The sequence below is a fragment of the Rhinatrema bivittatum genome, chromosome 3 (assembly GCF_901001135.1).
Source record: "Rhinatrema bivittatum chromosome 3, aRhiBiv1.1, whole genome shotgun sequence".
NCBI lineage: Eukaryota > Metazoa > Chordata > Amphibia > Gymnophiona > Rhinatrematidae > Rhinatrema > Rhinatrema bivittatum.
This window is the reverse complement of record NC_042617.1, coordinates 104,398,018-104,425,590: the sequence shown is the minus strand read 5'-3', so window position 1 is coordinate 104,425,590 and position 27,573 is coordinate 104,398,018. Positions and strand designations below refer to the sequence as shown.

Here is a 27,573-nt window from a genome sequence, read left to right as displayed (position 1 = left end):
TTAATTGTGCATTGAGTGAAAAAGAATTTTCTCCCCTTAGTCTTAAATGTGCTACTTGCTAACTTCATGGAGTGCCCCCTAGTCCTTCTATTATCTGAAAGAGTAAATAACCGATTTACATCTACTTGTTCAAGACCTCTCATGATTTTAAAGACCCTCTATGATATCCCCCTTCAGCCGTCTCTTCTCCAAGCTGAACATCGCTAACCTCTTCAGCCTTTCCTCATAGGGGAGCTGTCCCATTTCCTTTATCATTTTGGTTGCCCTTCTCTGTACCTTCTCCATCTCAACTATATCTTTTTTGAGATGCAGCAACCAGAATTGTACACAGTATTCAAAGAGGTATCACCGTGGAGCGATACAGAGGCATTATGACATTTTCCGTTTCATTAACCATTCCCTTCCTAATAATTCCTAACATTCTGTTTGCTTTTTTGACTGCTGCAGCACACTGAGCCGATGATTTCAAAGTATTATCCACTATGATGCCTAGATCTTTTTCCTGGGTGGTAGCTCCTAATATGGAACCTACCTTAGTGTAACTACAGCATGGGTTATTTTTCCCTATATGCAACACCTTGTACTTGTCCACATTAGATTTCATCTGCCATTTTGATGCCCAGTCTTCCAGTCATGCAAGGTCCTCCTGCAATGTATGACAATCTGCTTGTGATTTAATTACTCTGAATAATTTTGTATCATCTGCAAATTTGATAACCTTACTTATCGTATTCCTTTCCAGATCAATTATAAATGTATTGAAAAGCATCGGTCCAAGTACAGATCCCTGAGGCACTCCACTGTTTACCCTTTTCCACTGAGAAAATTGACCATTTAATCCTACTCTGTTTCCTTTCTTTTAACCAATTTGTAATCCGTGAAAGGACATTGCCTCCTATCCCATAACTTTTTAGTTATCTTAGAAGACTCTCATGAGGGACTTTGTCAAATACCTTCTGAAAATCCAAATATATACAGTGCTACATTTACCAGTTTACCTTTATCCACATGTTTATTAACCCCTTCAAAAAAAATGCAGATTTTATTTATTTAAAACTTTTATATACCGGCATTAGTGGGTACATCATACCGGTTGTGGCTGATGGTGTCAAAAGCAGAGGAGATATCGAGGAGGGCAAGGAGATAGCAGTGTCCTTGGTCCATGCCTCTGATGAGATGGTCTGTGAGGGTGAGAAGGAGGGTTTCCATGTTAAAATGCTTACGAAAGCCAAATTGTGAAGGGTGGAGGAGGATGTTACTATCAAGGTATTCCATGAGTTGGGAATTGACTACTTTTTCCATAATCTTGGCAATAAATGGAAAGTTGGAAATCGGACGGAAGTTAGAAGGATCATTGTGGTCTAAAGAGGGTTTTTTGAGTAGGGGTTTGACCACTGCCAGTTTGAGTGTGTCTGGGACTATGCCGGAGGAGAGAGAACAATTAATAATGTCGGCTAGGTGTTTGGCTATGGTATTAGGGATGGACAACAATGCTTTAGTGGGGATAGTGTCAGTAGGATGGGAGGCAGGTTTAATTTTTTTGAGAATGGATTTGATCTCCTTAGATGATGTGAGGTCAAGCGTGGCGATGGAGTGGGTAGAACTAGGGGGGAATGAGTAAGGGGTGTTGGGGAATCTAAGGAGTATATTCACTATTTTATTATGAAAATAGAGAGCCAGTTCTTCACACTTAGAGGGTGCTTTAGAGTCAGGGATGGTGGGCGGAGCAGATTTGGTTAGGCCCGCAACATAGGAAAAGAGGGCTTTGGGGTTATAAATGTATTCATGAATTTTGGAGGCATAATAGTCTCGTTTGGACTTGAGGGTAGTAAGTCAGTAGGAGTGGAGGGCCGATTTGTAACTAGAGGAGTGTTGGGTAGAAGGGTCCTTGCGCCATAGTCTCTCTTTCTGTCGGAGTTTATTTTTCATTGTTTTTAACTCAGGGGTGTACCAGGGGTTCGAGTTTTTCAAGGATGGGGACAATTCGCGTCTGATGATGGGACAAAGTTTGTTCGCAAAGTCAAGGGTAAGGTTGCTCCATGAGGCTAGGGCGGCCTCTGGGTTGGTGCAGTCAAGTTTGGGCAGGGAAGTAGATAGTGATGACACTAGGTCCTCACTGGTACAGGGTTTTCTGGTTACTATAGTAGTGTTTTGGGCAGAGTTTATGGAGATTGGGGCATTAATTGAGAGGAGTGCTTCGATGAGAAAATGATCAGACCAAGGGACGGGAGTGCAGGATGGAGTGTTAAGGGAGTGTATGTGGGAGTTGATAAAGATCAGGTCTAAAGAGTGCCCAGCTTTGTGGGTGGGGGATGAGATGATTTGCTTAAATCCAGTAGCTTGGATGGAGTTGAGGAAGGCTTCACAGGATGACGTGAGAGGGAAGGAGTCTACATGGAAATTAAAGTCTCCATGTATGATGGATGGGATGTCAGTATTGATGTTATCTGCAATGAATTCAATGAGAGGGGAGGGGTTGGATTCAAGGAATGCAGGGGGGGCATAAACCAGGCAGATTTGTAATTCCAGCGATTTGAACAGTCCAATTTCAAGTTTGGGGGGATGTCTATGTGAACAGGTTTGAGTTTTAATGACTTTTTGGCGGCTAAAAGAAGGCCTTCACCTCTTTTATTGGGTCTCGGTATGGAGAGGATCTCGTATAGAGGTGTGGGGAGCTGGTTAAGAAGGACAATATCTGAGTCTCTAAGCCAGGTTTCTGTTACGGCGCAGAGATCAGGCTTGCAGTCAATTAGGAGGTCATTAAGTATGGGAGTTTTTTTGGAGAGGGATTGAGCATTGAATAACATTAATGAAAGGGTTGTGAGACCTAGCAGTTGCATTAAGGGGGAAATGAAGATGGGGATTAGGGACTTACGCTGGGGTGGGGGATGTGCAGAGGTATGGGAGGGGGATCGGAGGGTCGGGTGGTGGATGCGAGGGATGGGGTATGCCTCCATTGTAATATAGTTGCTGTACAGGAATGCAGGAAACAGTTGGATTGAGCGAGGCGTTGGAGACAAGTATATCAGACCAGTATATAAGATACGTATATAAGACCAAATGGGACACAGTGATCATAGGCAGAGTGCAAATTATTACGAGCAATGTAAATCACAGTAACAATGTAAATCACCGTAGCAGTATAGTGAAAGATGGGATCACCAAGACAAAGGCAATTTTTTGTGAGGATTACTATTAATACAGTACAAGGTGAGTTTCATTCCAGCAAGGTGATGTTCAGATGGGTAGGGAGGGATGGCTTCGAGGTGGGGTGCAGGATGGCTGGGAGGAGGGCAGGATGGCTGGGTGGACGGGTCGATGGTGTCTGGGGGAAGGTTTGGCTGAACAACCAAGCTGATAAAGGGAGTGGAAGGGGGAGCACAAAGAGGCGCACTAAGGGGCAGGCCCCTTAGTTGCGCACCTTTGGCGTGCGACGCCTGCGATTGGCACCACGTTTTTAAGACCTCCGGCCCCGGTGATTATGTCGTCGGGTGGCGGGATCAGGGCCGCTTGCAGGCAAGGGAGAGTCTGCAATAGCCGCGTGGCTCAGAGAGAGCGCTCCTCGGACCCCGGCGGGTCAGTGCCGACCGCACAAGGAGTCAGCAGTCGGTGCAGGGAGGAGAGGCAAGACTTCCCTTGGGTAAAACCATGTTGACTATGTTCCATTAAACCATGTCTTTCTATGTGCTCTGTGATTTTGATCTTTAGAATAGTTTCCAATATTTTTTCCCAGCACTGAAATCAGGGTCGCTGGTCTATAGTTTCCCAGATCGCCCCTGGAGCCCTTTTTAACATCTGCAACAAAGTGGATCTGCAACAAAGTGGACATTCACTCTACTCCAGTTGGAGTAGAGTGAATGATAAGCTATTTAAGAAAGCTTGAAGAGTGGTTGAAGGCTTGGCAGTTGCAATTCAGTTCCAGGAAGTACTGAGTCATGTATCTAGGATGCAGTAATCCAAAAGAGCTGTATGCACTGGAGGGTGAAAGATTAATGTGCACAGACCAAGAGGAAGGCCCTTGAAGTAATAATGTCTAATGATCTGAAAGCAGCAAAGCAATGTGACAAGGTTATAGCTAAAGCTAGAAGGATGCTGGGCTGCATAGAGAAAGGAATAACCAGCAGGAAAAAAGGAGGTGATATTGCTCTTGTACAGATCCTTGGTGAGGCTTCACCTGGAGCACTGTGCTCAGATCTAGAGACCATATCTCAGAAAGAATGGTGACAGGATGGTAAGGCAATCAAAACTGTGTGCGGTTTGTATTGAAAGACAAATAAAAACAAAATTCCTACCAAAACAAATAACTTACCTTGATTTTTCTTTTTTTAAAATGTTTGACAAAGGACTCAAGGAAAATGCTGAAAAGATGGTGAAAGACAAATTAGAGGGGAAGGATAAATTTACACCTTGGGAACAATTTTTACAAAAGAAGAAAGAGAAAAGAAAACTGAAGAGAAAAAAGGTAATATAGGATTAACTTGTATCCATTTTTTAAAATGTTTCCTTCTTGAGCAGAATAGTGGTAAAATATCCCATCACATCAATAAACATTTAGGAGTGCAGCATATTGAAGTGCTGTGAGACTGCTGATTAGCTGGATATGGTTATCCAGCTAAGTAGTACTGTATATTCAGTGGTGCAGCTGCGCTGCTAAATATACCCAAATATCTTAAAGTTACCTGGATAAGTTTATCCAGCTAACTTTAGGACAAGAGTATGGGCTGAGCAGAATTAGCCAGATAAGTTATCTGGCTAACTCTGAATATCCAGCTAAGTGGCAACCACAGATCATAGCTGGATATTAAACAGTTAAGTCAGGCTCTTAGATTTGATCTTTAACTATATATTAAAAAAGGTTTCCTTTTGCTACATTTATCCAGATCAGCTATTCAGTTCTGCTACCATAAGTTTTCAGCACTCTTAAACACCATGGGGCAGATTTTAAAAGCCTACGCGCGCTGGGCATAAGGCCCCGGGATGCGTGTATGTCCCCGGGCTTGAAAAAAGGGGCGAGGGCATGCCCAGAGGCCTCCGTACGTCCGCTGGGCCGGGGGATCGCGCGCCAGCACACGCAACCTACACCTGCCCAGAAGCAATTGCAACTTATAAAGGTTAGGGGGGTTTTAGGTAGGGTTGGGGGGGCGGGTTAGGGAGGGGAAGGTGAGGGGAGGCAGAAGGAAAGTTCCCTCCGAGGCCACTCCGATTTTGGAGCGGCCTCGGAGGGAACGGGGAAAGCCATCTAGGCTCCCCTAGTGCTCAGTGCGTGCAAGGTGCACTAGTGTGCACCCCCTTGAGCGCGCATGTTATAAAATCGGGCGTGCATTTGTGCGCGCCAGGTTGAGCACACAAATGTACGCCCACGCGTACGTCTTAAAATCCAGCCCCATTTCTTTATCTAAGTGAGGCAGCAGGTACCAGAACTGAAAACCAGCATAAGCACCACATGTTTCTCACTTTTGCCCAAATCTACAAGAGAAAAGTTTGTAGTTCTTATGCATTTGGGGGCCGTTAGCTGGGAGGCCAGTCTACCTAGCTTATAGAGCTAGGAAATGTCTACGCCATGCCTCTCTCTGCAGCCTCGCACATGTTTACTGTAGTGCTGGCAGCCAAAATAAATACCACCAGAAAAATGCATGATTAAAGAAGTATAAACTTGTTGCTCTACCCAGAATTCTAACTTTGATCATTGTGTTTATTACTGTGTGGAATGCTGAGGGTTCATTGTTGCTGCTGAAAGCTAATTTGATTTAGCAACAAGTCCAGGATGGGATGAGAATTTTCAGCTGAACCAAACAGATTGAGTTTGCAGAGTTTAAGTAAAGGCTTTAGAATTATTTAGAGACTTGGATAAGTTGGTGAATTTTAGGAATGACTTCTGAGTGGGTTTATCCTAGTACAGAGGTCAGCAATGTGTTTAGGCAGGCTGCCAAAAGAAATGACATCTGCTCGAAGTGCTGGACCAACGAACTTGGATGGAGGCTAGAGGGGTAGAAGATTATGGTCTTTTGCCCTTACAGTCCCCATTGTGTCTAACTCTCACTCACAGCTCTCACTCTTTCCCTGCCCACCTGTTTCTCTGTCATGATGTCTCCTAGCAGCCCCTCTTTCTCGCTCTGTTCGCTTTCCTTTCTGCTCTGTGTGGCCCTAGAGCAGAGCTTTCCAAACTGTGTGTCGGGACACGTTAGTGTGTCGCCTGCAGTGTGCAGGTGTGTCGCGCAAGCCCGGTCAACTCTGATGCGAGTTTGGGCTTTTTTTTTTCCTAGAGATTCACTTTTTTTTTTCAGTTTATGGGTTGCTTATTATTGGGTGATTTTTGCTGTCAATCGCGTTTTTTTGGGGGGCTTGGTGGGTGGAACGAGCCCAGCCATCCTTGCATTGGCTGCTGCTGCTGATGAGGCCTGGCCATGAGGAGTACTGACTGCAAGCAGCAGTGTCTGGTGATCATGGAAGGGAGTGAAGCACTTAACTGGCAACAATCAAAAAGACGAGGTACATGAGTGTGGGGGGGCCAGACATGTGCTGGGGGGAGAGAGATGAGTGAGTGGGGGGCAAACGTGCTGGGGGGACAGACATGTGCTTGAGGGGGAGAGATATGAGTGTCTGGGGGCTAGACATGTGCTGGGGGGAGGAGAGAGATGAGTGTGTGGGGGACAGACAATTTGTTTTATTATTGTTTCTTATAAATTATAACAATAACATGAATCTTGGAATATATATTTTTAATATAAATTTAAGGTTTTCATGAGATAGGTTGTGTCGTGAAACATTTTATTTATGTATATATTTAAGGAAACATACATAAATTGTCGAAATATGTTTCGTTCGTTTAACCTTTAACCTCTGGTTTACTAGTAGACTGAATTACCATGTCGTGAAATTATGTTTGTCTAAAAAGTGTGTCACCAACATGAAAAGTTTGGAAAGCTCTGCCCTAGAGAATACTTTTTAAAGAGGCACCAAGACAGGCTATCGTATGGCTCTGGAAATATATCTCCTGTCTGGGCCGTCCCTCATTCACATCTGCTACCCTGCCACATCGTGGTTGATGTATGGCCATGATCAATCCAGTGCCTCTTTTATAAGATAGTGCTTTGTGGCACTGAGCAGCAGAAAGTCGGGTGTGCAGCCGAATTGGCATGCTTGCTTGGAGGCTGCAGACCACCTGTCCTAGAGCAATTTCCATGGTCAAATGCCTTTCGTTTTCTAACTCCTGTGGACTGGTTTCCATAATTTTGTGAGCTGGGCTTGTCTAAATGCAGGCTTTATTGTTTTGTTTTCATTCAGAAAGTCATGTACCATTCCTTTCCATATAGCCCTCATGTTTCAACTTTTCTTCCTCTCAAGTTGTATGTTTTAAGAATCAGATTAAAAAGACTTTTTGAGTAATTTCTATAATTCCTGTAACCTTGGGGAGCCACTGCAGTCACTCTCCTAAGTGACTGGGGTCAGAGTGTGTCTAGGTCGATGCCTTACAACCAGGGTGCCACAGCAGCGTTCCCGATGTGCCATGCAATCCTCCCCGTCCCTCTGGCTGAGGAGAGTGCTGCTGTTTACCCGCATCTGTTGGTTCCACCATCCAGCTTCGGTCTGATTTTTAAACATATGGTGCTGACGAGTCTTGCAAGGTTATGGGGTCCATATGTTCAAACTTCAGAGTGAAGTCTGCCCACAGAGAAGGCAGATTTAGGTAAAAGGTGCCTTTCACCTCCTCTTTGTTGGAGGGGAAGGGATCAGAGATAAAAGAAAGGGAGGAGCTGATAGAGTGGAGAAGAGTTACACACAGGTTGAGAGGATTTGGGGAAAAAAGGAATGCATGTGTGTGTTGGGAGTGAGGATGTGAGTGAAAGAGATAATTACATGGGGGGATGGGGTGTGTGAGAGAGAGACCATCAAAGAGGTGAAGTAGGGAGCAGCTCACACACAGGGAGCAAGAAAGAGGATTATTTGGCTAAAGTGAGAGATTGCACAGAGAGGGTGTGGAGAGACAGGATAGAGAAAATGTGTGAGAGACATGATCTTGGGGGAAGAGGGAGTTGGAGAGAAGACGATAATTAGGATTGTACTACTATATTATAATTTGAAATGAAAATACAACTACAATGTGAAATTTGGTTCGGTGTGTCGCAAAATTTGAATAAACTTTAAAGTGTGCTATGAAATAGAAGTTTGGGAAGACCTGGTTTGGGTAAATCTGAAATCTATATTTTAGCCTAGCTCGCTAATAAGGTAACATGTTAGATGTACTAAATAATTTACCAGAATTGCATAAATGAGGATAGATGGTAATTTAAGCTATTGAAAATGTACATTGGCATATTGATAAGTGAACACTAGGTTCTGAACTTGTGAATTGTTTTATAAAAGGTTCTCCCGTAATGAAAGTATATTCCCTCTTACTACACTGCAGCACTAATGTAGTCCTGCTTCGTACAGCACTAGTATCGCTCATAGGAATTGAGGTTTATATACACTTAACATTCTGGGCCTCTCTTCTGATTATAAAAATTTAGATTGTTTTTGAGTTATCCTGTACTCTTCAAATTTACATTTTCTTCTGAAGCCAAGGTTTTATTTCTGTGTGAACTAAACATTTTAATGTTATTCGTGGTACATTTTTACATATGCAAAAGTTCCATTTTAATTTCTGGAAGAAGCATGTTAGTGTAGTTAGATTAGCGGAGCAGCAAATCTGACTCTGGCATTTGCTGAGCTGGACACATACAATTTTGCAACATAGAGTGCACTAAGAGGATAATTTCAAAGCCATTTCCATAGATAAGACAGATTTATATGCAGAATATGAGCTTTTATGAACTCAGCCGTCCAGTATGTAGATAAAAGTACACTTGTAGGGCCTGTGTGCGTGTGAATTTATCCACAGTGAATGGAGGCGTCCCAGTGAGAGGGGGGGAGCAGGGTTAGGGAGGGGTTTGAATTTGCTTGCATACTTTTGTATTTTCAATAGTATGTGTATAGGTTTCCCCCAAAAAAACTTATAGTCACGCATTAGCGGGTATAAACCAGTATGGGTAGGTAAGATGGGATACAGCAGTGCAGGCAATTACAAAATTATCACCTAAGTATGCTGTTGAGTGAGTAAGAGAGTCTTCCATGTTTTACAAGAGATTATGTAAAAAAGAATAATCCTAATTGGTGTAAAGCATTTGTGCAGTACCAATTGATTGAACTGATATATTCCCTCCTGTAGTCTAAGCCTGAGGAAGGATTGAGTGACAGCGATGAGCTTCCACCCAATGTGGATTTTAATGATCCTTACTTTTGTGAAGAACTTGGAAAAACAGGTAAGATGGTAACTTTCACAGCTAACTTGTAGGTTACCGTGAAAGAAAAACTATTTCATCTCAGTGATGTAAACAAAAACAAAAGCCTTTCATTTACCCTGGTACTCTTGAGGGTGTTGAGACAGAGGTGCAAATACAGAATATAAGAATATAATTTTGCAATAAATACTGTACTACATGCCACTAGATTGTGATCCACTTGCAGCAGTGTTGGTGGACAGTGCTGCAAAGAAGAGCAACTAGCCAGTTCTGGCCTTGTGATCTTGCATTTTGAAGGTAAAGGAAATATATTTCTGTAACTAAACATTGTGCCTACAGAGAATCTATAAAATTAAAGGGGAAATGAGGCAGCATCTCCTCACCATAGAAGCTCTGAACAGTGGGTTGGCAAATACTTTATAAAGCCTCCATAAAGAAACCCCACTTTACCCGCACTCTTTCCATGCCTTGTCACTCTCCCCTCTCCTCCCTATGTCTTCTCTCTTCTAGATTTTTTTCTCCCCATTGCTGCTTTCCCTCCTTGCCACTATCTTTCCCTCCCCTTAATTGCGCTCTCTTGCATTCTACCCTTTGTTCTCCTCTGCCCTTGTTTGTACTCTTTGTTTTCCTTTCTCTATGCTGTTTTCCATTTCTTCCTTTCAGGCCGATACAGAAAAACGCACGGGAGAGCCGGCGAGCGCCCGCTCTCCCGACGCGCGCACAGGCCACTCTTCTGGGCGCGTGATTTAGAAAGCCCAGATATGTAAATTAGGACCCGTGGTAAAAGGAGGCGCTAGGGACACTAGCGCGTCCCTAGCGCCTCCTTTTTGACAGAAACGGCAGCTGTCAGCGGGTTTGACAGCCGACACTCAATTTTACCAGCATCGGTTCTCGAACCCGCTGACAGCCACGGGTTCAGAAAATGGATGCCGGCTAAATTGAGCGTCCGTCTTCTGGGCTGCAGGCAGATTTTTTATTTTTATTTTTTATTTTTTTGAATTTTTTATTTTTGTTTTAATTTTGGGGCCTCCGACTTAATATCGCTATGATATTAAGTTGGAGGGTGTACAGAAAAGCAGTTTTTACTGCTTTTCTGTGCACTTTCCCGGTGCCAGCAGTAATTTCTGAAAGTAAAATGTGCGGCTTCGCTGCACATTTTACTTTCTGTATCGCGCAGGAATAACCAATAGGCCCATCAACATGGATTTGCATGTTGCGGGTGCTATTAGTTTCGGGGGGAGGGGGGGTTTGGCCGTGCGTTTTTGAAGCACTATTATCCCTTACTGTATAAGGGGTAAAAATAGCGTGTCGAAAACGCGCTGCCAAACGCGGGCTAACAGTGTGCTCCGCCGGAATGCACTTTACTGTATCGGCCTGCATGTGAGTTCTTTCCTTTAATTTGTCTCTTATCTCCTTGTGCTCTTTTTTCTTTCCCCCTCTGCTCTCATTTGGGCTGTTTCTCTCCCCAAGGTTGCAGTACTGCAGGATTAGCCATGCAGGCTGGCAGAAAATGCTGCCACTCCCCTTCATTCCCCCCACAGGCTGTGATTTTTAAACTTGTTTCATTATAACTAACAGGTCACTGGAGGAGGTGAGAGCAGCAGTGAGGCAGAGATAAGTGCGTCCCATTCTCCTTCCTTACCAGATTCTGCTGTACCACTTGCAGAGAGTTCCCAGCTATGTCTTGTTCCTAAAGGCTGCTACTCCTCTGTGGCCCATTTGTTCATGGCAAGCTATAGCATTTCTGCTGGCACGAGTAGTGCTTCGCTTCCCAGCATTGCAAGGATATTCCCTACTCCGTTGGCTCAAGATCGATTTTTTTTTCAGGGGTGTCTGGATAGATCTGAATTTATGCTTATAACACTGCATTAAGCATCTGGAATTTTCTTTTTATTTGGTTTTCAAAAGATGAACTCTTCTGTATGCTAATTGGCACATATTAACTTCGCCACTGTATGACTCATAATCATTTGTATAAGTTCCAGCTGGAAGCTACACAAGCTTTTTTTATACAATTTATAAGAGCTCCAGAGCCACTCAAAATAGAAAATAAGTCACTGCTTTAGCTCTCTGTGTGGTCAGCTTCTTTGATCTTTCCCATCTATATAGGCAGTCCATGCTTAGCTCAGGTTATGCACCTTAGTGTTCCTGTCCCATCATCATTTATCATTTAACTACACAAATGACTCATTTTTAGCCTATTTCCCTAAAGAGAAACTGGCCCAGTAAGATCATCTTGTCTGTCTGTCCCCCCCCCCCCCCCCCCAATAACTTTTAAGCGCTTAATCCAATTTCACTCAAATTAGTGCAACAAATAGTTGCCCAGTGACCCTCAACTTATGCTTTTCATGAGCTATAGACACCCATGACAATTAGAATCCCTTTTTCTTTTTATTTCCTATAGGAAAATAGGCCAGTTCAGTTGAAATCTTAGAGGGGGAGTCAGGGCACATTGTGATATGTCAGAGCTTTTTTTTTATAGCTGCTCTGCCATTGGTTGATATGTTTATTAAATGTTAATTGAAAAGTTTTTTTCCAAGAAACAGTAACACAATAGAACAAAGGGTTACATAAAATAATATAGTGTCTGTGATCTGAAGGTGGCAAAGCAATGTGACAAGGCGGTAGCTAAAGCCAGTAGATTGCTGGGCTGCATAGAGAAAGGAATAACCCGTAAGAAAAAGGAGGTGATAATGTCCTTATACAGGTCCTTGGTGAGGCCTCACCTGGAGTACTGTGTTCAGTTTTGGAGACCGTATCTCAAAAAGGGTAGAGATAGGATGGAGGTGGTAAAGAAAACGGCAACCAAAATGGTGCAGGGTCAGTATCAGAAGACTTATGAGGAGAGGCTGAAGGATCTGAATATGTACACCCTGGAAGAGAGAAGGTGCAGGGGAGAATACGATACAGACCTTCAGATATCTGAAAGGTATTAATGATGTTTGAACTTCAAACCTTTTCCATTGGAAAGAAATCAGTAGAACTAAGAGTCACAAAATAAAACTACAGGGGGGGGAAACAATAAGAACCAACAGCAGAAAATATTTCTTCATGGAGAGGGTGGTGGATGCCTAGAATGCCCTTCTGGAAGCGGTAGTAAAGATGAAAACAGTTAAAAAAATAAATAAATAAATAAATTCAAAGTGACATGGAATAAACACTGTGGATCCCTAAATGTCAGTGGATGGAAATGAAGAAAAAGTGCATAGGGGTAACTTGCTGGTGTAGCACTTACTACCCTTAACCAATAATCCTTGATACTTTTGATGCAACTGCAACATTACTCTCCGCTTCAGTGGCAGGAGGAATAGGGAGTTGGATTCAGACAACTCCCTATTCCAGTTCCCCAGACCTATTATATGGTCTGGGGAACTGATAAGCATGGAGGTAACCTGCATAGAGCAGCAATTTAATACCCTTAACAGAAGGCAAGGGATTACTACCTTTTAACCAATAAACCTTGATGCTTTTGACCTAACTGTAATATCACTCTCTGCTTTGACGGCGGTGGGGAAGAGGGGGATGGTGTTGGAAGAGGAATTGGATTCAGATGACCACTAATACAGGCCCTGACTTTTATGGTCAGGGGTACTGATATACATACATAAGTGAAAAAGTACAGGACTGCTCCTAAGGCCAAGTCCATATGCAAAATACATCAGCACTGTCTGAATTTTCAAGAAGGCTCATTGAATAACCGCACAGAGGTGCAGTTGCCCCCATAAGAGAAACATTGGGGTAACCTGCAAGACGTGGCAGATACTACCATAACAAGTATGCTGGGCAGACTGGATGGACCATTTGGTCCTTTTCTGCCGTCATTACTATGTTATATAAATCATCAATACTGAGCATTTTTAAAGCTGCTTATGGTCACCAGCTGACTCCCTTTCTTGTCTAGTTTCCAATAGGGAAAAACCATATCTAAGGGTATGCTTATTATACAGAAATGCATATAACAAACATTGTCTTAACCATGTGAAAATTTCTGTATCGGAGAAAGCAACCAGACATAAACTGTTGACATATCTTCTCCTTCCATATGTGGGATCCATTTCTGTGTTTGGCATATTGCATCTTTCTTCACAACCTAAACCTTCAGTTGTAAATTGTAGAAGTTTGAAATTCATGACTGCTTGTTTGTTGGGTCCTGCATACCAGATGTAAAAAAGAGATCAAAGAAGAGCCAAAAAGAAGAGGAGGGAAAAATAAGCTTGGAAGAGGAGGCTGACCAAGAAAGACACAAGGTAAAATAAAAGCTTTATTAATGTTGTTATAATTTATTATTACTAGTGATGTAGATGGTTGCTAGTGTAAAGTACTGTATTACCACATTAAAACCATAAGAGCCTGCATTTTGAATGTCTCCAGAATGTGCTCATTGTTCTTATCATCCAAAGACACTTAAAAGCGTGGACTACAAGGTGAAAAGCCAAATGCATAAGCTACACCACTCTGACACAATAAGGTACCACTTTTTTTAGTTTGAAAAGTTCTTACATGGATCCATAGGGAGCCATCCAACTACCTTTCCATTAGAGATGTAAAACAGTAAATGGTTAACTAGTAAGTGAAGTCTTACAGTTTAATAATACCTGCCTGGACAGAAGGGAGTAAGTCAGATTGTGGTGGACTTCAGTGCCTCCTCCATCCTGGCTGCACGGCTTTTGTGGCTGTGCCCACATTGGGGCAGGCTGGGGCCACTATTGGCCAGCCCAGGGGAGCATGCAGATGTATCATAGGTTAGGGTGAGAGGGCAGTCATCAGGCCGCCTTTTCTCTTAATGCTTAAATGATTAACCATTTAATTTCAGAATTTTAAATGGGAAACTAAATGCTTTTTACATCCCTTATTTCCACTGCATGCACGAACACTAGGGATCAGGCAAAAGTAAGACAAAAAAATTACAAGATGCTTGCAAGTCAGGTGGCTTGCAAGGTTTTGCAGTGGCACATATTTTGCCACTGGCTTTAATTTCATGCACTATCAGGAAAGAAAAGGGTAACAAAGAAAAGTTTTGCAAATAAAATCTTGTGCAAATAAAATCTTGTGCAGATATCTCTCTCTGAGCTAAATTTAAGCTTTGGGTGAAAATCTCTTGATGCAGAACAGAGCTTACAAAGATCATTGTGCATTATGGTAAGCGTTTCATTTTTTTCTTTCAGTTGCCTCAATAATAAGGCACAATGTAATTTAATTACATGAGATGTTTTGTATAATAGTGCTTGTGATACTTATCTTAACTATTACATGTTGAAGTGTAGGAGAGAATTTTCAAAGGCATTGCACACCTAAAAGCCTATATTATAGCAATTTTCAAAAAGCCCATTTACATGCATAAATTCTTTTGAAAATTACCTCTAATGTGTTTTGTATATGAAAACAAATTGTAAACACCTGTACAATGCCTGTTCTAAAAAATGGGAAAGAGGTACTCTATGGAGAAGCTCTGCATACATTCTTTGTGAGCAAAACAGTGTGTGCGTGCAGTTGTGCCCTCCCCCTGTGTTCATGCGATTCATGAAATCTGCTGGCAGACTTAGACGCAGACAGATGGACTTAATGAGAGTCATTTTCTAACTGCCTGCATTGCTGCAAAGTCCGTGGGTACTTTTCACCTACAGACTTTGCCCCAGGTTTCAAAGTGAAAGTATGCACGAAAGCAAATGCAAGCCTTTCCCCAATCCCACCCCTGGGAATGCCACTTCTCAATGCGGATAAAGCTTACAAGCACACAAGGTGGGCAATTTAAAAAATATATCCCTTTTCCACAGGTAAAGTACAACTTTATCCATGGAAATAGCTTTGAAAATTATCCTTCCTATGTATAAGTGCATCATCCATTTGTGCTATTTTTTTGACTCCCGTCTGCAGACTTAGACATGCACAAAATGGATGGACATTGTCTTTCCTTGAGGCATTCTTTACCTCCTATCTAACACACAATGGTTTCCCATTCTGTGCCAAAATAAAACTTTATTGCATAAAGCCTGTTGGATGCTATGGATATCTCTCACAACAGATATCAGGTTCCTGGAACAGCTCGGATGTGCTAATTGTGGTCATATAAACACACATGTACACATACACATGAACAGTGCTGTTCTGTTAAGCATTTCTAATTTGATTTCACAAACAGCATCTTATTAAACTTGCAGACCAAGTCAGTCATCAATAATATATACATGTTAAAAAATATAAACGATTGTATAGAAAAGCAACTATTACCTTAATACAGAAGAGTATTTCTAATACAGATGTTTTATTTTAATTAAAAAAAAAACCAATATAACAGTTTCAAAGTGGAAATACAAGGTATGTGAGCTTTATATATTTGTGCACTGCAGTATACATCACAGAACCACACATTTGGCATATTCAAGCAGCATTATGAGAGACAAATAGCTTTCTCAGAGGACAAGCAGAATGGCAGTCCTCACGTGGGTGACATTATCAGATGTGCCCAGCCTGGAACTTTTATGTCAGAGTTTCTAGAAGACTTAAGACTGTACTTCCATTGAGCATGCTCAGCATGCCAGTATATCACACCCTTCAGTCTCCTCTTTTCTGTGGAGTCCACCTGTCACAGTTCCTCACTTTCCTGCTTCTAATCCTATTCCTTTCAGAATATTGTTGCAGGATCGTTTGTTGTGGGGCCCTGTGGACTTGTTTCATCTCCCCATAGTTTCCTAGATAGGTTTTTAGGTCATTTTTTTCTAAGTTTTTGTTCCTTATTGATGCCAGGACAGTATGCCATCTGTACCTGACAGGCATCAATTACCTTCCGCTATCAAGTTTGATTTTGCATCCCTTGTTTTCTGGGCGGTCATGTGTTGGTCCACCAGGATCATGTCTATCATGGATCCCGAAGATTGATGCATCTTATCCCTGGTAACATCACATGATGTCCAGATATGTCACCTAATCACAGACATGAAGACAAGTAGACAATGTTCTGGCTAGAACTGATTGATAAGCATTTCAGGTATTTGAAAAAGAACGATCCATCATCATCGAGGTTGAAGGACTACAGAGCTGCACCAGATGAGAATAATGTATCAGCATGGAGGGGGCAGCCCTCTTTCTTGATGTTGGGCATCGATAGATATCCGAAGAGCAAGCTCTTGTCTGATCCTTCACGTTCAAAGAAGACAATGGGTTCTGCCTTTTTGACACCAGTATAGAGGAGTTATGTTGGTGGGCATTGAGTGAAGATCAGCATCTTCTCCATCAGCATCAGTCTCCATCAGAGCACGATACTAGGAGTGAAGATGGTCTGGCAGTAGGCAAGACACCCCCCACCCCACCCCCCCGAAGTGGTCCTGTGGAGATGAGCTCATCCCCCTCCAGTGGCCAGGGAACTGGATTAGTCTCCAAGGATCCAGGTCTCAACCACTACTACACTTCTTGGTTCCCAAGAAAATGTGGCTACCAATCCTGCCTCCCAGTCAGTGTTGGCATGGGCTATCTTGGAGGAGGAGTTGGTCAAAAAGGTCATGCAGCTTCAGTGCTCTGGTATCAAGGGCATTGAGACTGGTGCAGGCCAAAGTCAAGCCACTGCTCGAGTCCCTCCTGCTGCCCAGCAGCTTGGTGCCAAGTACTGATTCCCGGAGGGGACTAGGGAGTCGATGATGGTCATCCCAGTGGTGATCTAAAACCCCATTGAGGGAGGGAAGCGTACTTGTTCTCCGAAGGCAGCAGGATGTTTGTCCTCATGAAACCCACCCACTTTTCCTTGGAGTTGGCCTTTCCTTTTAATGCTAAGGAACAAGGCTGAATGTGTGGTATAGTGGCATGCTGAGCGAGGTCAGTGAAGCACAATCAAAGTTCTAGAAACTTTTAACATAAAAATTCCGGACTGGGCTCTATCGAATAATATCACTTATGTGAAGACTGACATTCTGCTGTCTTCGGAGAATACCTGTTACAGGTAAACACCTCTGCTAAATGAAGATTGATAATTGGGGTGCTTATTCGTTTCACAGGAATACATCCACTTCTAAGTACCCACACTCTGAAATACAGGGCAAGTAGCTATCAAGTTACTGAATTAATATTAGTTCACGAATCACCAAAACCAAAAAAGTGATGTATTCCATGGCTCTTACAAATTACAATTTTGAAATTAGCTCTATTTTGTGCTAGTAATGTGTTTATAAAGTACACTTGTTATCCTAGAGCATGGCTTTTCCATATTTGTGGGGATTCATCTGCCCTCATATTCCATAGTGAGCTGCATTGTGGAAATGAATGCTTTCTTGCTGTTGCAGGCAGAAATGGCTTTGCTAATGATGGATGACGAAGATGATGGCAAAAAACATTTCAACTATGAGAAAATTGTTGAGCAGCAGAGCCTTAGCAAGAAGAAGAGGAAGCAGCTAATAAAAAAGCAAGAACTGCTAGAGGATGACTTTCAGGTAATAAAATTGGTAGCCAGCACACTTTTCATCCTACAGCAGGGAGAATTCATCAATAATGATTGTGAAATATCCCTTTAAATTAACAGAAGTTTTGATATTATGGTTAATTGTGAATAGCAGTTCTTTTAGATGTGCCTCCACTTCAGTAATTTAATATTGTTATGATTAATGTTGTTTCTGGATAAAATAGATCAATCGTGTACTGCCGGGATTAAAAGTTCAAGCAGTTTTCACAAGGTTGTTTAACTTTGTATCAATTCTGCAAGATACTTATCTATGGCAACACTGGATTTAAGATGTGACATTTGGGTCAGCTGCAAAATTAATTCTGTCTGTGGCATGTGTCCAGAATTTTTCTTTTTTTCTAAATATTTCATAAAGCCATCATGTATACATGGAGTGAAAATTTATTATGTTTGGTCAAATGCATTTAAAGAATGCTATACCCTGGGTGTACTGCTCACTATTACAAAAGCACACATAAACTGTAGTACTCACCCTGTTTCAATTAAAAATTTTACTGCAAAATCATTTTTCAAATTATTTAAACAGCTCCTCTGTAATTCTGCTGAGCCCCTGTGGGCAACCATAGTAACATACTTAGTAGTTGTTGGCAGATAAGGACCATATGGCCCACCCAGTCTGCTCAGTTGATCTTGTCTATTGAGTCACCACAAATCTTGCTTGATCTCTGGTCTTTCCCCTCCTTGTCGTTACCACCATCCTCTGTATATGTCCTATGCATACTTGAATTCTGTTAGTTTTGCATTTTATCAGCTCTTGCAGGCACCTACCACTCATTAGAAAAGCATTTCCTGTGATCCTTCCAACTTCATGACCTCTTGTCCTTGAGGTGATTCTACTGTGAAAAATGGTACTTGTACCTTTACTGATGCTTGTAACTATTTTAATGTTTATAATCACATCACTCTTTCCTTTCTTTCTCATAGAAAGTACAATTTGAGTTCCTTAAGCCTCTGAGTTGATAGCCCTTCATGAACTACTTCCATCAACTCAATGCCCTTACAGAGGTGTGGCCACAGAATTCTGGGAGAGTATTACAAGAGACCTGTACATGGACAATGTTACCTCTTTTTCTCTTCTCGGAATATTTCTTCTAGTGCATCTAAACATTTTGCTATCTCTTCCCATTACTTTAATACACTGGCAGCAAGTGTCAGGTCATCCGAGATGATCATCTCTTGGTTCTTTTGCTGTTTGGTAGTTGTGTATTCTTGCTGTCTTAATTGATAAAAGGCTGTGACATTCCAACTTCATCTCATTAAACTTTTGCTGAAGTACAGCTTCCATTCCCTTGATCACACTTCTAATCACCTTGCATCTTTTCCATCCTTTCCTAACATAAAGTGTCAAAAATGACCCCTAATTAGTTCACAATGTGTGATGGCTGTGGACTAGTGAATTCCATTGTTGCTTATTTGAAGAGATGGGCATATTTTAATCCAAATTCTTTTGATCTAAGGGGGAACCAATTTTTACAGTATAGAAATGATCTGAGAGAATGGATTACTAGAAGTAAAACTAAGGAATCGGATCATTTTATAGGTCCAGTTTATGAAGAGCATGTAAAATGTCATTCCTGACGCATTTCATCCTCCCAGATTACTGATCTTGCACAGCCAAATTCTTAACAATTTTAGAGCAATTGTCCGTGAGGAAGGTTGGGTACAGTATTTTCCTGTTTACTGTCAGATTGAGAACTAGATGCAGACAGGAAAATGTGAAAAAAAAGCAGTGAAGAGAAACAGTTACTGTATGCTGGTATATTTACAAAGCCTTAGGCGACTTTTGTGCTCTGCAAAAGTAAGATAAATAAAACAAAAATATAGTTTGTTTTATTAATTATCTAGAATATATGCTATTTTAGTTTACATTCATTATGATTCTTAGGCCAAATCTATTAAGTAAAATGCCCAGGGACACAAAATACCTGTGTAAAGGTTTGGTTGTGCTGTCACAGAAACATGATGGCAAAAAAAAATCCTGTATGGCCTATCCAATCTGTCCAATTAATTTAGCATTATAATTCTTATTATTTCCTTAGAGATCCCCGGTATTTATCCCATGCTTTCTTGAATTCAGATTTTGTTTTTGTCTCCACCATTTCCACTGGGAAGCTATTCCACACATCCACCACCCTCTCTGTAAAGAAATATTTCCTAAGATTACTCCTGAGTCTACCTCCTTTCAATCTCGTCTCATGACCCCTCATTCTAGAGCCTCCTTTCGATTGAAAAATACTCACCTCCTATGCATGGAAACCTTTGAATGTCTCTATCATATCTCCCCTGTCTCACCTTTCCTCTAAGGTGTACAGGTTTAGATCTTTAAGCCTATCCCCATATGCTTTAGAAGGAAGACCACTGACCGTTTTAGTAGCCGCCTTCTGTCTGACTCTATCCTGTTTTATAGTCTTTTGAAAGTGTGATCTACAGAATTGTACACAATATTCCAGGTGAGGTCTCACCAAGGACCTATACAGGAGCATTATCACCTCCCTTTTTCTGCTAAACATTCCTATGCAGCCAAGCATATTTCTAGCTTTTACTGTCACTGTATCCACCTGTTTGACTAGCTTCTGATCATCAGATATAATTATCCCCAGAACCTGCTCTTCCTTCAATTCTATCTTTCCCTTGTTTTTTGCTACCTAAATGCATTACACTGCATTTTTTAGCATTAACTCTTAGCTGCCAGACATTAACTGCCAGATCTCTCTTCATGTTTTCCACTCCTTCCTGTCTGCTCACCTTGTTACAGATTTTGGTATCATCGGCATAAAGGCAATCCTTTCTAGACAACCCTCCTGTTATGTCACTCACATAAATATTGAAAAGAACCAGTCCAAGGACCGATCCCCGAGGCACACTGCTAGTAACAACCCCCTCCTCAGAGATAACTCATTTGATCACTACCCTTTGTCACCTCCCACTCAGCAAGTTTCTAACCCAGTCAGTCACTGTAGGATCCATACCAAGGGTGCACAATTTATTTATAAGTCTAGCGCTCTCCCTTGAGCCAACTCTCTGGTCACCCAATCAAAGAAATTGATCAGATTCTTCTGACAAGATTTACCTCTAGTAAAAGTATGTTACCTCGGATCTTGCGGTCCATTGGATTCCAAAAATTGCATTATCCTCTGTTTTAGCAGCTCACCATTGAGATCAGATAACCGGCCTGTAGTTCCTAGCCTCCTTTCACTTTTATGATTAGGAACCACATCTGCCCTTGTTCAGTCCTCTGGAACTACTCCAGATTCTAAAGAAGCATAGAAAAAATCAACCAGCAGAGCTGCCAGGACATCTTATTTATTTATTATTTTTATATGCCAACATTTGGTCGAGATATCACATCAGTTTACATTCAGGTACTGTAGGTAGTTCTCTATCCCCAGAGGGCTTACAATCTAAGTTTTGTACCTGAGGCAATGGAGGGTAAAGTGACTTGCCCAAAGGACGACAGCGGGACTCAAACCCTGGTCTCCTGGTTCGTAGTCCACTGCTCTAACCACTAGTCTATTCCTTCTCCCTCTTAGTACCCTCAGATGTATTCCCAACTGGCCCCATCACCATCTCTCATTTAAGTTTAGTTAGCGCCTTACAAACACACTGTTCTGAAAATGTATTGAGGTTTATCTCACTTCCAATCTTAGTTGTGTTTGTTTTATGTGGTCCTGTTCCAGGGCCTTCCATAGTGAATGCCAAGCAGAAATATTAAGCAGTTTTGCTTTTTCCTCATCAGCCTCTGCATTTTCTCCCCCTTCACCTTTGAGGTTCACATTGCCACTTTTACACTTCCTTCTAACACTAACACATTAAAATAAAATAAAAATCTTGTGTGTCGTCCCCCCCCCCCCCTTTTACTGTATTTGCTATTTTTCTTCTATTTGAATTTTTGCATTCCTGATTACTTTCCCAGCTTCTCTTAATTTTTCCAGATATTGTCGCCTGTCTTCCTCTTTCTGCAATCTCTTGTAGTTTATGAATTCGAATCTTTTCTCTTACCTTTTCAGCTGCTACTTTAGAAAACATAAGTCTCTTTCCTCTTCGCTTTATATACTTTCCTATCAAATAATTAGTTGTCCTTGTATCTCCTTTTACTTTTGCCCACTATCCTTTTCCTTCCCCCTAGATTTTCCCATCCAGCTACTCCTTGAGAAACTCCTCCATTTTGAGAAAGTTAGTTTTTTCTGAAGTCTAGGGTGTCCTAATATTGAGTCACACCATCTGGTAGTCACTGGTTCCCAGATTCTCATCCACTACAACATCAGAAATCCTGTCTCCATTGGTAAGTACCAGGTCCAGATTTTTCCTAACCAATCACCCCCTCCCATGTGGGTTCTGTTAACAGTTGACACAAGAGTTCTCCTTGCAAAAAATCCAGGATCTCCATGGAATGTTTTTCTGTAATTTATTTGCAGTCTGTAACCCTGGTGTTAGATAATACTTGGTTATTTAAAAACTTAAGACTTGCCATACTGGGTCAGACTAAAGGTCCATCAAGCCCAGTATCCTGTTTCTAACAGTGGCCAAGCAAGGATCCCATGGGGCCGATCAATTCCAAGCTGCTTATCCCAAGAATAAGCAATATATTTCTGAAACTCTATCTAAATAATGAATGGTTAATGGACTTTTCCTCCAGGAACTTGTCCAAACCTTTTTTAAACGTGTCTGCATTAATAGCTTTCACCATATCCTCTGGCAACAAATTCTAGATCTTAATTATGCATTGAGTAAAAAAAATATTTCTCTTACTACTTTTAAATGTATTACCTAGTAACTTCATTGTGTGTCCTCTGGTCTTTGTACTTTTCAAAAGAGTAAACAACTGATTCAAGTTTACTCGTTCCATGCTGCTCATTATTTTATAGACCTCTATCATATCTCCCCTAAGCCATCTCTTCTCCAAGCTGAAGAGCCCTAACCTTTTTAGTCTTTATAGGGGAATTGTTCCGTTCCCTTTATCATTTTGGTCACCCTTCTCTGTAATTTTTTCTAATTCTGCTATATCTTTCTTGAGATCTGGTGACCAGAACTGCACATAATACTCAAGATGAGGTCACACTATGGAGCGATGCAGAGGCATTATGATATTCCCTGTTTTTATTCTCCATTCCTTTCCTAATAATGCCTAGCATTCTATCTGCTTTCTGGGCTGCTGCTGTTGCATACTGAGCAGAACATTTCAACATATTTTCAACGATGACACCTAGATCCTTTTCCTGAATGGTGACTCCTAATGTGGAACCTTGCAGTATGTAGCTATAATTTGGGTTACTGTTCCCTAAGTGCATCACTTTGTATTTGTACACATTAAATTTTATTTCCTATTTGCATGCCCAGTCTCCCAGTTTTGAATGTCCTCTTGTAATTTCTCACAACCTCTTATGAATTAACAACTTTGAATAATTTTCTGTCATCTGCAAATTTGATCACCTCACTTGTTGTTCTTATTTCCAGGTCATTTATAAATATATTAAAAAGCAGTGGTCCCGGAACAGATCCCTGGAGCACTCCATTATTCACTTTTTAACACTGGGAAAATTTACCATTTAGCCCTACTCTCTATTTTCTACCTTTTAACCAGTTGGCAGTCCACAATAGGACATTGTCCCCTATCCCATGGCTTTTTAATTTCCTAAGAAATCTCTTATGAGGGACTTTGTCATATGCTTTCTGGAAATCTAGATACACTATATCAACTGGCTCTCCTTTATCCACATGTTTATTTACATCCTCAAAAAATTTAGCAAATTTGTGAGGCAAGGCTTCCCTTGGCTGAATCCAAGTTGGCTTTGTCCCATTAAACTATGCTTTTCTATATGTTCAGCAATTTTCTTCTTTGTGATAGTTTCTACAAATTTGTCTGGCACAGACGTCAAACTCGCTTTTCTGTAGTTTCCTGAATTACTCCTTGATCCCTTTTTAAAAATTGGCGTTACATTGGCAACCCTCCAATCTTCAGGTATTATAGATGATATTACTGATAGTTTATAAATTTCCAATAACAGGTCTGCAATTTCATTTCTCAGTTCTTTCAGCATTCTGGGCTGTGTACCATCAGGTCCAGGTGATTTGTTACTCTTTAGATTGTCAGTTTGCCCTGGTACATCTTCCAGGTTCACTGAGATTTGTTTTTATCTCTGAATCATCACCTTTAAATATCATTTCTGGCATGGGTATATCTCTTACATCTTTCTCAGTGAATACTGAAACAAAGAATTCATTTAGTCTTTCTGCTATGGCTTTCACATCCCTAAGTGACCCATTTACCCCCTTGATCATCTAATGATCCAGCTGACTCCCTCACAAGTTTTTTACCTCAAATGTACCTGAAACATTTTTATTATGAGTTTTTGCTTCCACAGCAAGCTTATTTTCAAATTATCTTTGCCTTCCTTATCAATGTTTTGCATCTGATTTGTCAGTGCTTATGCTCCTGTTTTCTTCATTCAAATCCCTTTTTCATTTCTTGAAAGATGATCTTTTAAATATTATAGCCCAGTGGTTCCCAGCCCTGTCCTGGACTTTTCAGAATATCCACAATGAATATGCATGAGAAAAAATGTGCATGTTATGGAGGCAGTGCATGCAAATTTTCTCTCATGCATATTCATTGTGGATATCCTGAAAACCTGACTGGCTGGGGGTCCCCAGGATAGGGTTGGGAACCACTGTTTTATAGCCTCTTTCACCTCATCTTTTAACCATGCCTGTATTCGTTTAGCTTTCCTTCCAGCTTTTTTGTTGCATGGAATATATCTGGTCTGGGCTTCCAAGATGGTATTTTTAAACAACATCCAAGCCTGAGCTAAACTCTTAACCTTTGCAGTTTCTCCTTTCAGTTTTTTCCTAACCATTTTCCTCATTCTATCATAGTCACCATTTTGAAAGTTAAATGCTGTGATGATAGATTTCTTTTTTGCGTTCCCTCCAGTTAAGTCAAATTTGATAATGTTGTGATCATTATTGCTAAGTGGCTCCAAACTGTTACCTCTCGCACCAAATTCTGTGTTCCACCAAGGACTAGATCTGAAATAGTCCCCTCTTATTTGTTCTTGTACCAGCTGCGCAATGAAGCAGTAATTTATTTCATTTAGGAATTTTACTTCTCTAGAATGTCCTGGATATAACATTCATTCAGTCAATACTGGGGTAATTGAAATCACCCATTATTATTGTACTGCTGATTTTGTAAGCTTTCCTAATTTCTTTTAGCATTTTTGTCAGTTCATTCTGGTCAGGTGGATGGTAATATACCCCCACTACTATTTTATTCCCTTTTTCACCTGAAATTTATAGCCATAAAGATTCAGTATGGTGTTTTATTTCCTGCAGAACGTTTATCCTGTTTGAATCAATGCTCTCTTTAACACATAGTGCTACCCGTCCACCAATTTGATCCATCCTATCTTTTCGATATATTTTGTACCCTGGTATCACAGTATCCTATTGAAAATCCTCCTTCCACCACGTTTCTCAGAGGCCAATTATATCTACCTCTTCATCCAGTGCTATACACTCTAATTCTCCCATCTTATTTTATAGAATTCTAGCATTTGTATATAGACATTTCAAAGTATGTTTTTTGGTTTTATTAACAACCCACTCATCAGTTGACAGGGGTAATTTGGAATCTTTCTGCTCTTTACTTAAAGGCACCTGATCCTTAATCGCTTTCATGGAAAAAAATGTTTAATTTTTACCAGTATTGTTTTGGAATTTTGAAAATATAATAGCCAAGGAAATATCTTTCCAGAGTTTTCTGAAAGAAAAAAAAAATTCAGAAACATTTATAATTTGTGTGTAGAAATATCTTATGTGTAAAGCCAGCATGGCCAACAGAATTTGAATTGCAGCATTTTGAATGTCCCATTATCTGCATTATGGGTCTGGGTAAATACATGACATTTAAAGCTGAAGTTGTATAATTTTGTTTGGTTTGCTAGTTGACTACTATTTTCATACTTGACTTGCTGTTTGATGTAGCAGCTGTTAAATACTGCATTCGCCAGTATTTAATAGTGTTGCTGAAAGAATGTGCTTTACAAACCACAAATATTTTTAAATATGTTCAGATAGAAAATCAGACTAAGCTATGCATGGGACATTACAAACATAATTGAAAAAAGAAAACCAATATCTAGGTCCATATGTGATCTTTTGAAGAAGAGAGAAAATAGAATCTTTATATAGTAGGTACCATTTCATCTGTCTCTACCATCACTTCTAATCTAATAGCAGTTTGATCTGTTGTACTGTGATCTGTTGCCTTGGTTCTCTGGTAAAGATTTATTTGTTGATGGTAAAAAGTTTACATTTTATAAAACTGACATTAATGTGACTTGCTCTCTTATTTCATCCACAGATGAATGTTGCTGATACAAGATTCCAGGCCATGTATACATCACACTTATTTAATGTGGATCCTTCAGATCCCAGTTTCAGGAAAACCAAAGCCATGGAAAAAGTTTTGGAGGAGAAGGCTCGGAGAAGAGCACAGGAGCATATGGATCATACAGAGGCAGCAAGGAAACAGGAAAAAGAAATGGAAGAGCAACAGGAGCATGCAGCTACTAAGAAACCTACAAATCCTGATTTGTCACTGCTGATAAAATCTGTAAAAAGTAAAACTAAGCAATTTCAAGCATGGAAAAACAAAGTTAAATAAGGGAACTTTTTTTTTTTTGTTTTACGTTTTTATAGTATTACATTCAAAATCAATTGGGTTGGAGGTTGCAAGAGGACAATGGAACATAGTGTATATTTCCATCTTCCTTTTAATACCCTTCCCCTACACAGGATCATTTCTTGAAAGTGGTGGCTTGGGGCAGATATCCATGGTCATACATCATGCCAAGACAGACTTCCATTGGCAAATATATTTAAATGCAATACTTGACTGTTGCTGTTTTGATGTAAATCATCATATAAAACTGATAATAGTGTTGCTGTTTTGATGTAAATCATCATATAAAACTGATAATAGTGTTGCTGTTTTGATGTAAATCATCATATAAAACTGATAACAGTGTGCTTTCAAAATGATGTATGTATGTGATTGATACCCCCTATCACAGAAATAGGTAATGCAAGTTTGTTGTTTTTTTTACAGAATAAAGTAATAATGTTGGTATTCTTAATGCAATTAAAGCGTTTTTCCCTCCAGTATATATTGTAAGGCAGCTTAATACTGCTCTCTGCTTCAATGGCAGGGGAAAGGGGGAATTGGATTCAGACAGCAACCAATGAGAGCCCTGACTTTTATGGTCCGGGGAAACAAGTATGGGGGTAACTTGCTGATGCGGCGGTTACTAACCTTAACCAATAAGACAGATACTTTGATGCAACTCAAACATTGCTCTCTACTTCAACGGTAAGGCATAACAGGGAATTGGATTCAAACAGCGACCAACAAGGGCCCTGACTTTTACAGTGTGGGGAAACCTACATGTTGCAGCAGATACTGCCATAAGCTTACTGGGCAAACTGGATGGGACCATTAGGTCCTTTTCTGCTGTCATTTCTATGTTTCTTAAAACAAAGTATTAAAATATTTGTTTGGAACTATTAAAGCTATCTTCCATTGTTGCCAATGTACTTTGATTAGCACATATTTAGCACATTTTCTTTAACATAAATGTTTTTATTGATTTTACCGTCATATTACAGAAATGCAGTTGTTACAGGGTACTGTACAGATTAGATATAAATTATTTAACAAATCAGCTAGACCATGTGAAGTTTTGTCATTACCTAAACTCTGAGATCCCTCTTGAATCAAGTTTTTGCTGTCTGCTGTCAGAATCCATGCAAACATGAATGCAAGATTATATCATGTAGAGGGGGCAA

At 40.7% G+C, this 27,573-nt stretch overlaps 1 protein-coding gene across 4 annotated transcripts in view; it reads left to right on the top strand.

The window, feature by feature from the left end:
* Positions 1-26,892, top strand: part of ESF1 (ESF1 nucleolar pre-rRNA processing protein homolog) — a 109,574-nt gene extending 82,682 nt beyond the window's left edge. For 3 of the 4 annotated variants that reach the window (XM_029593559.1, XM_029593560.1, XM_029593558.1), the window contains exons 10-14: positions 4,344-4,462; positions 9,209-9,302; positions 13,443-13,528; positions 17,552-17,698; positions 26,090-26,392. In XM_029593559.1, the coding sequence (XP_029449419.1) occupies positions 4,344-4,462; positions 9,209-9,302; positions 13,443-13,528; positions 17,552-17,698; positions 26,090-26,392 (749 nt within the window). Of the gene's footprint in view, positions 1-4,343; positions 4,463-9,208; positions 9,303-13,442; positions 13,529-17,551; positions 17,699-26,089 lie in introns of all 4 variants that reach the window. The other variant, XM_029593557.1, reaches the window with a different exon arrangement.
* The last annotated feature ends 681 nt before the right edge of the window (positions 26,893-27,573 follow it).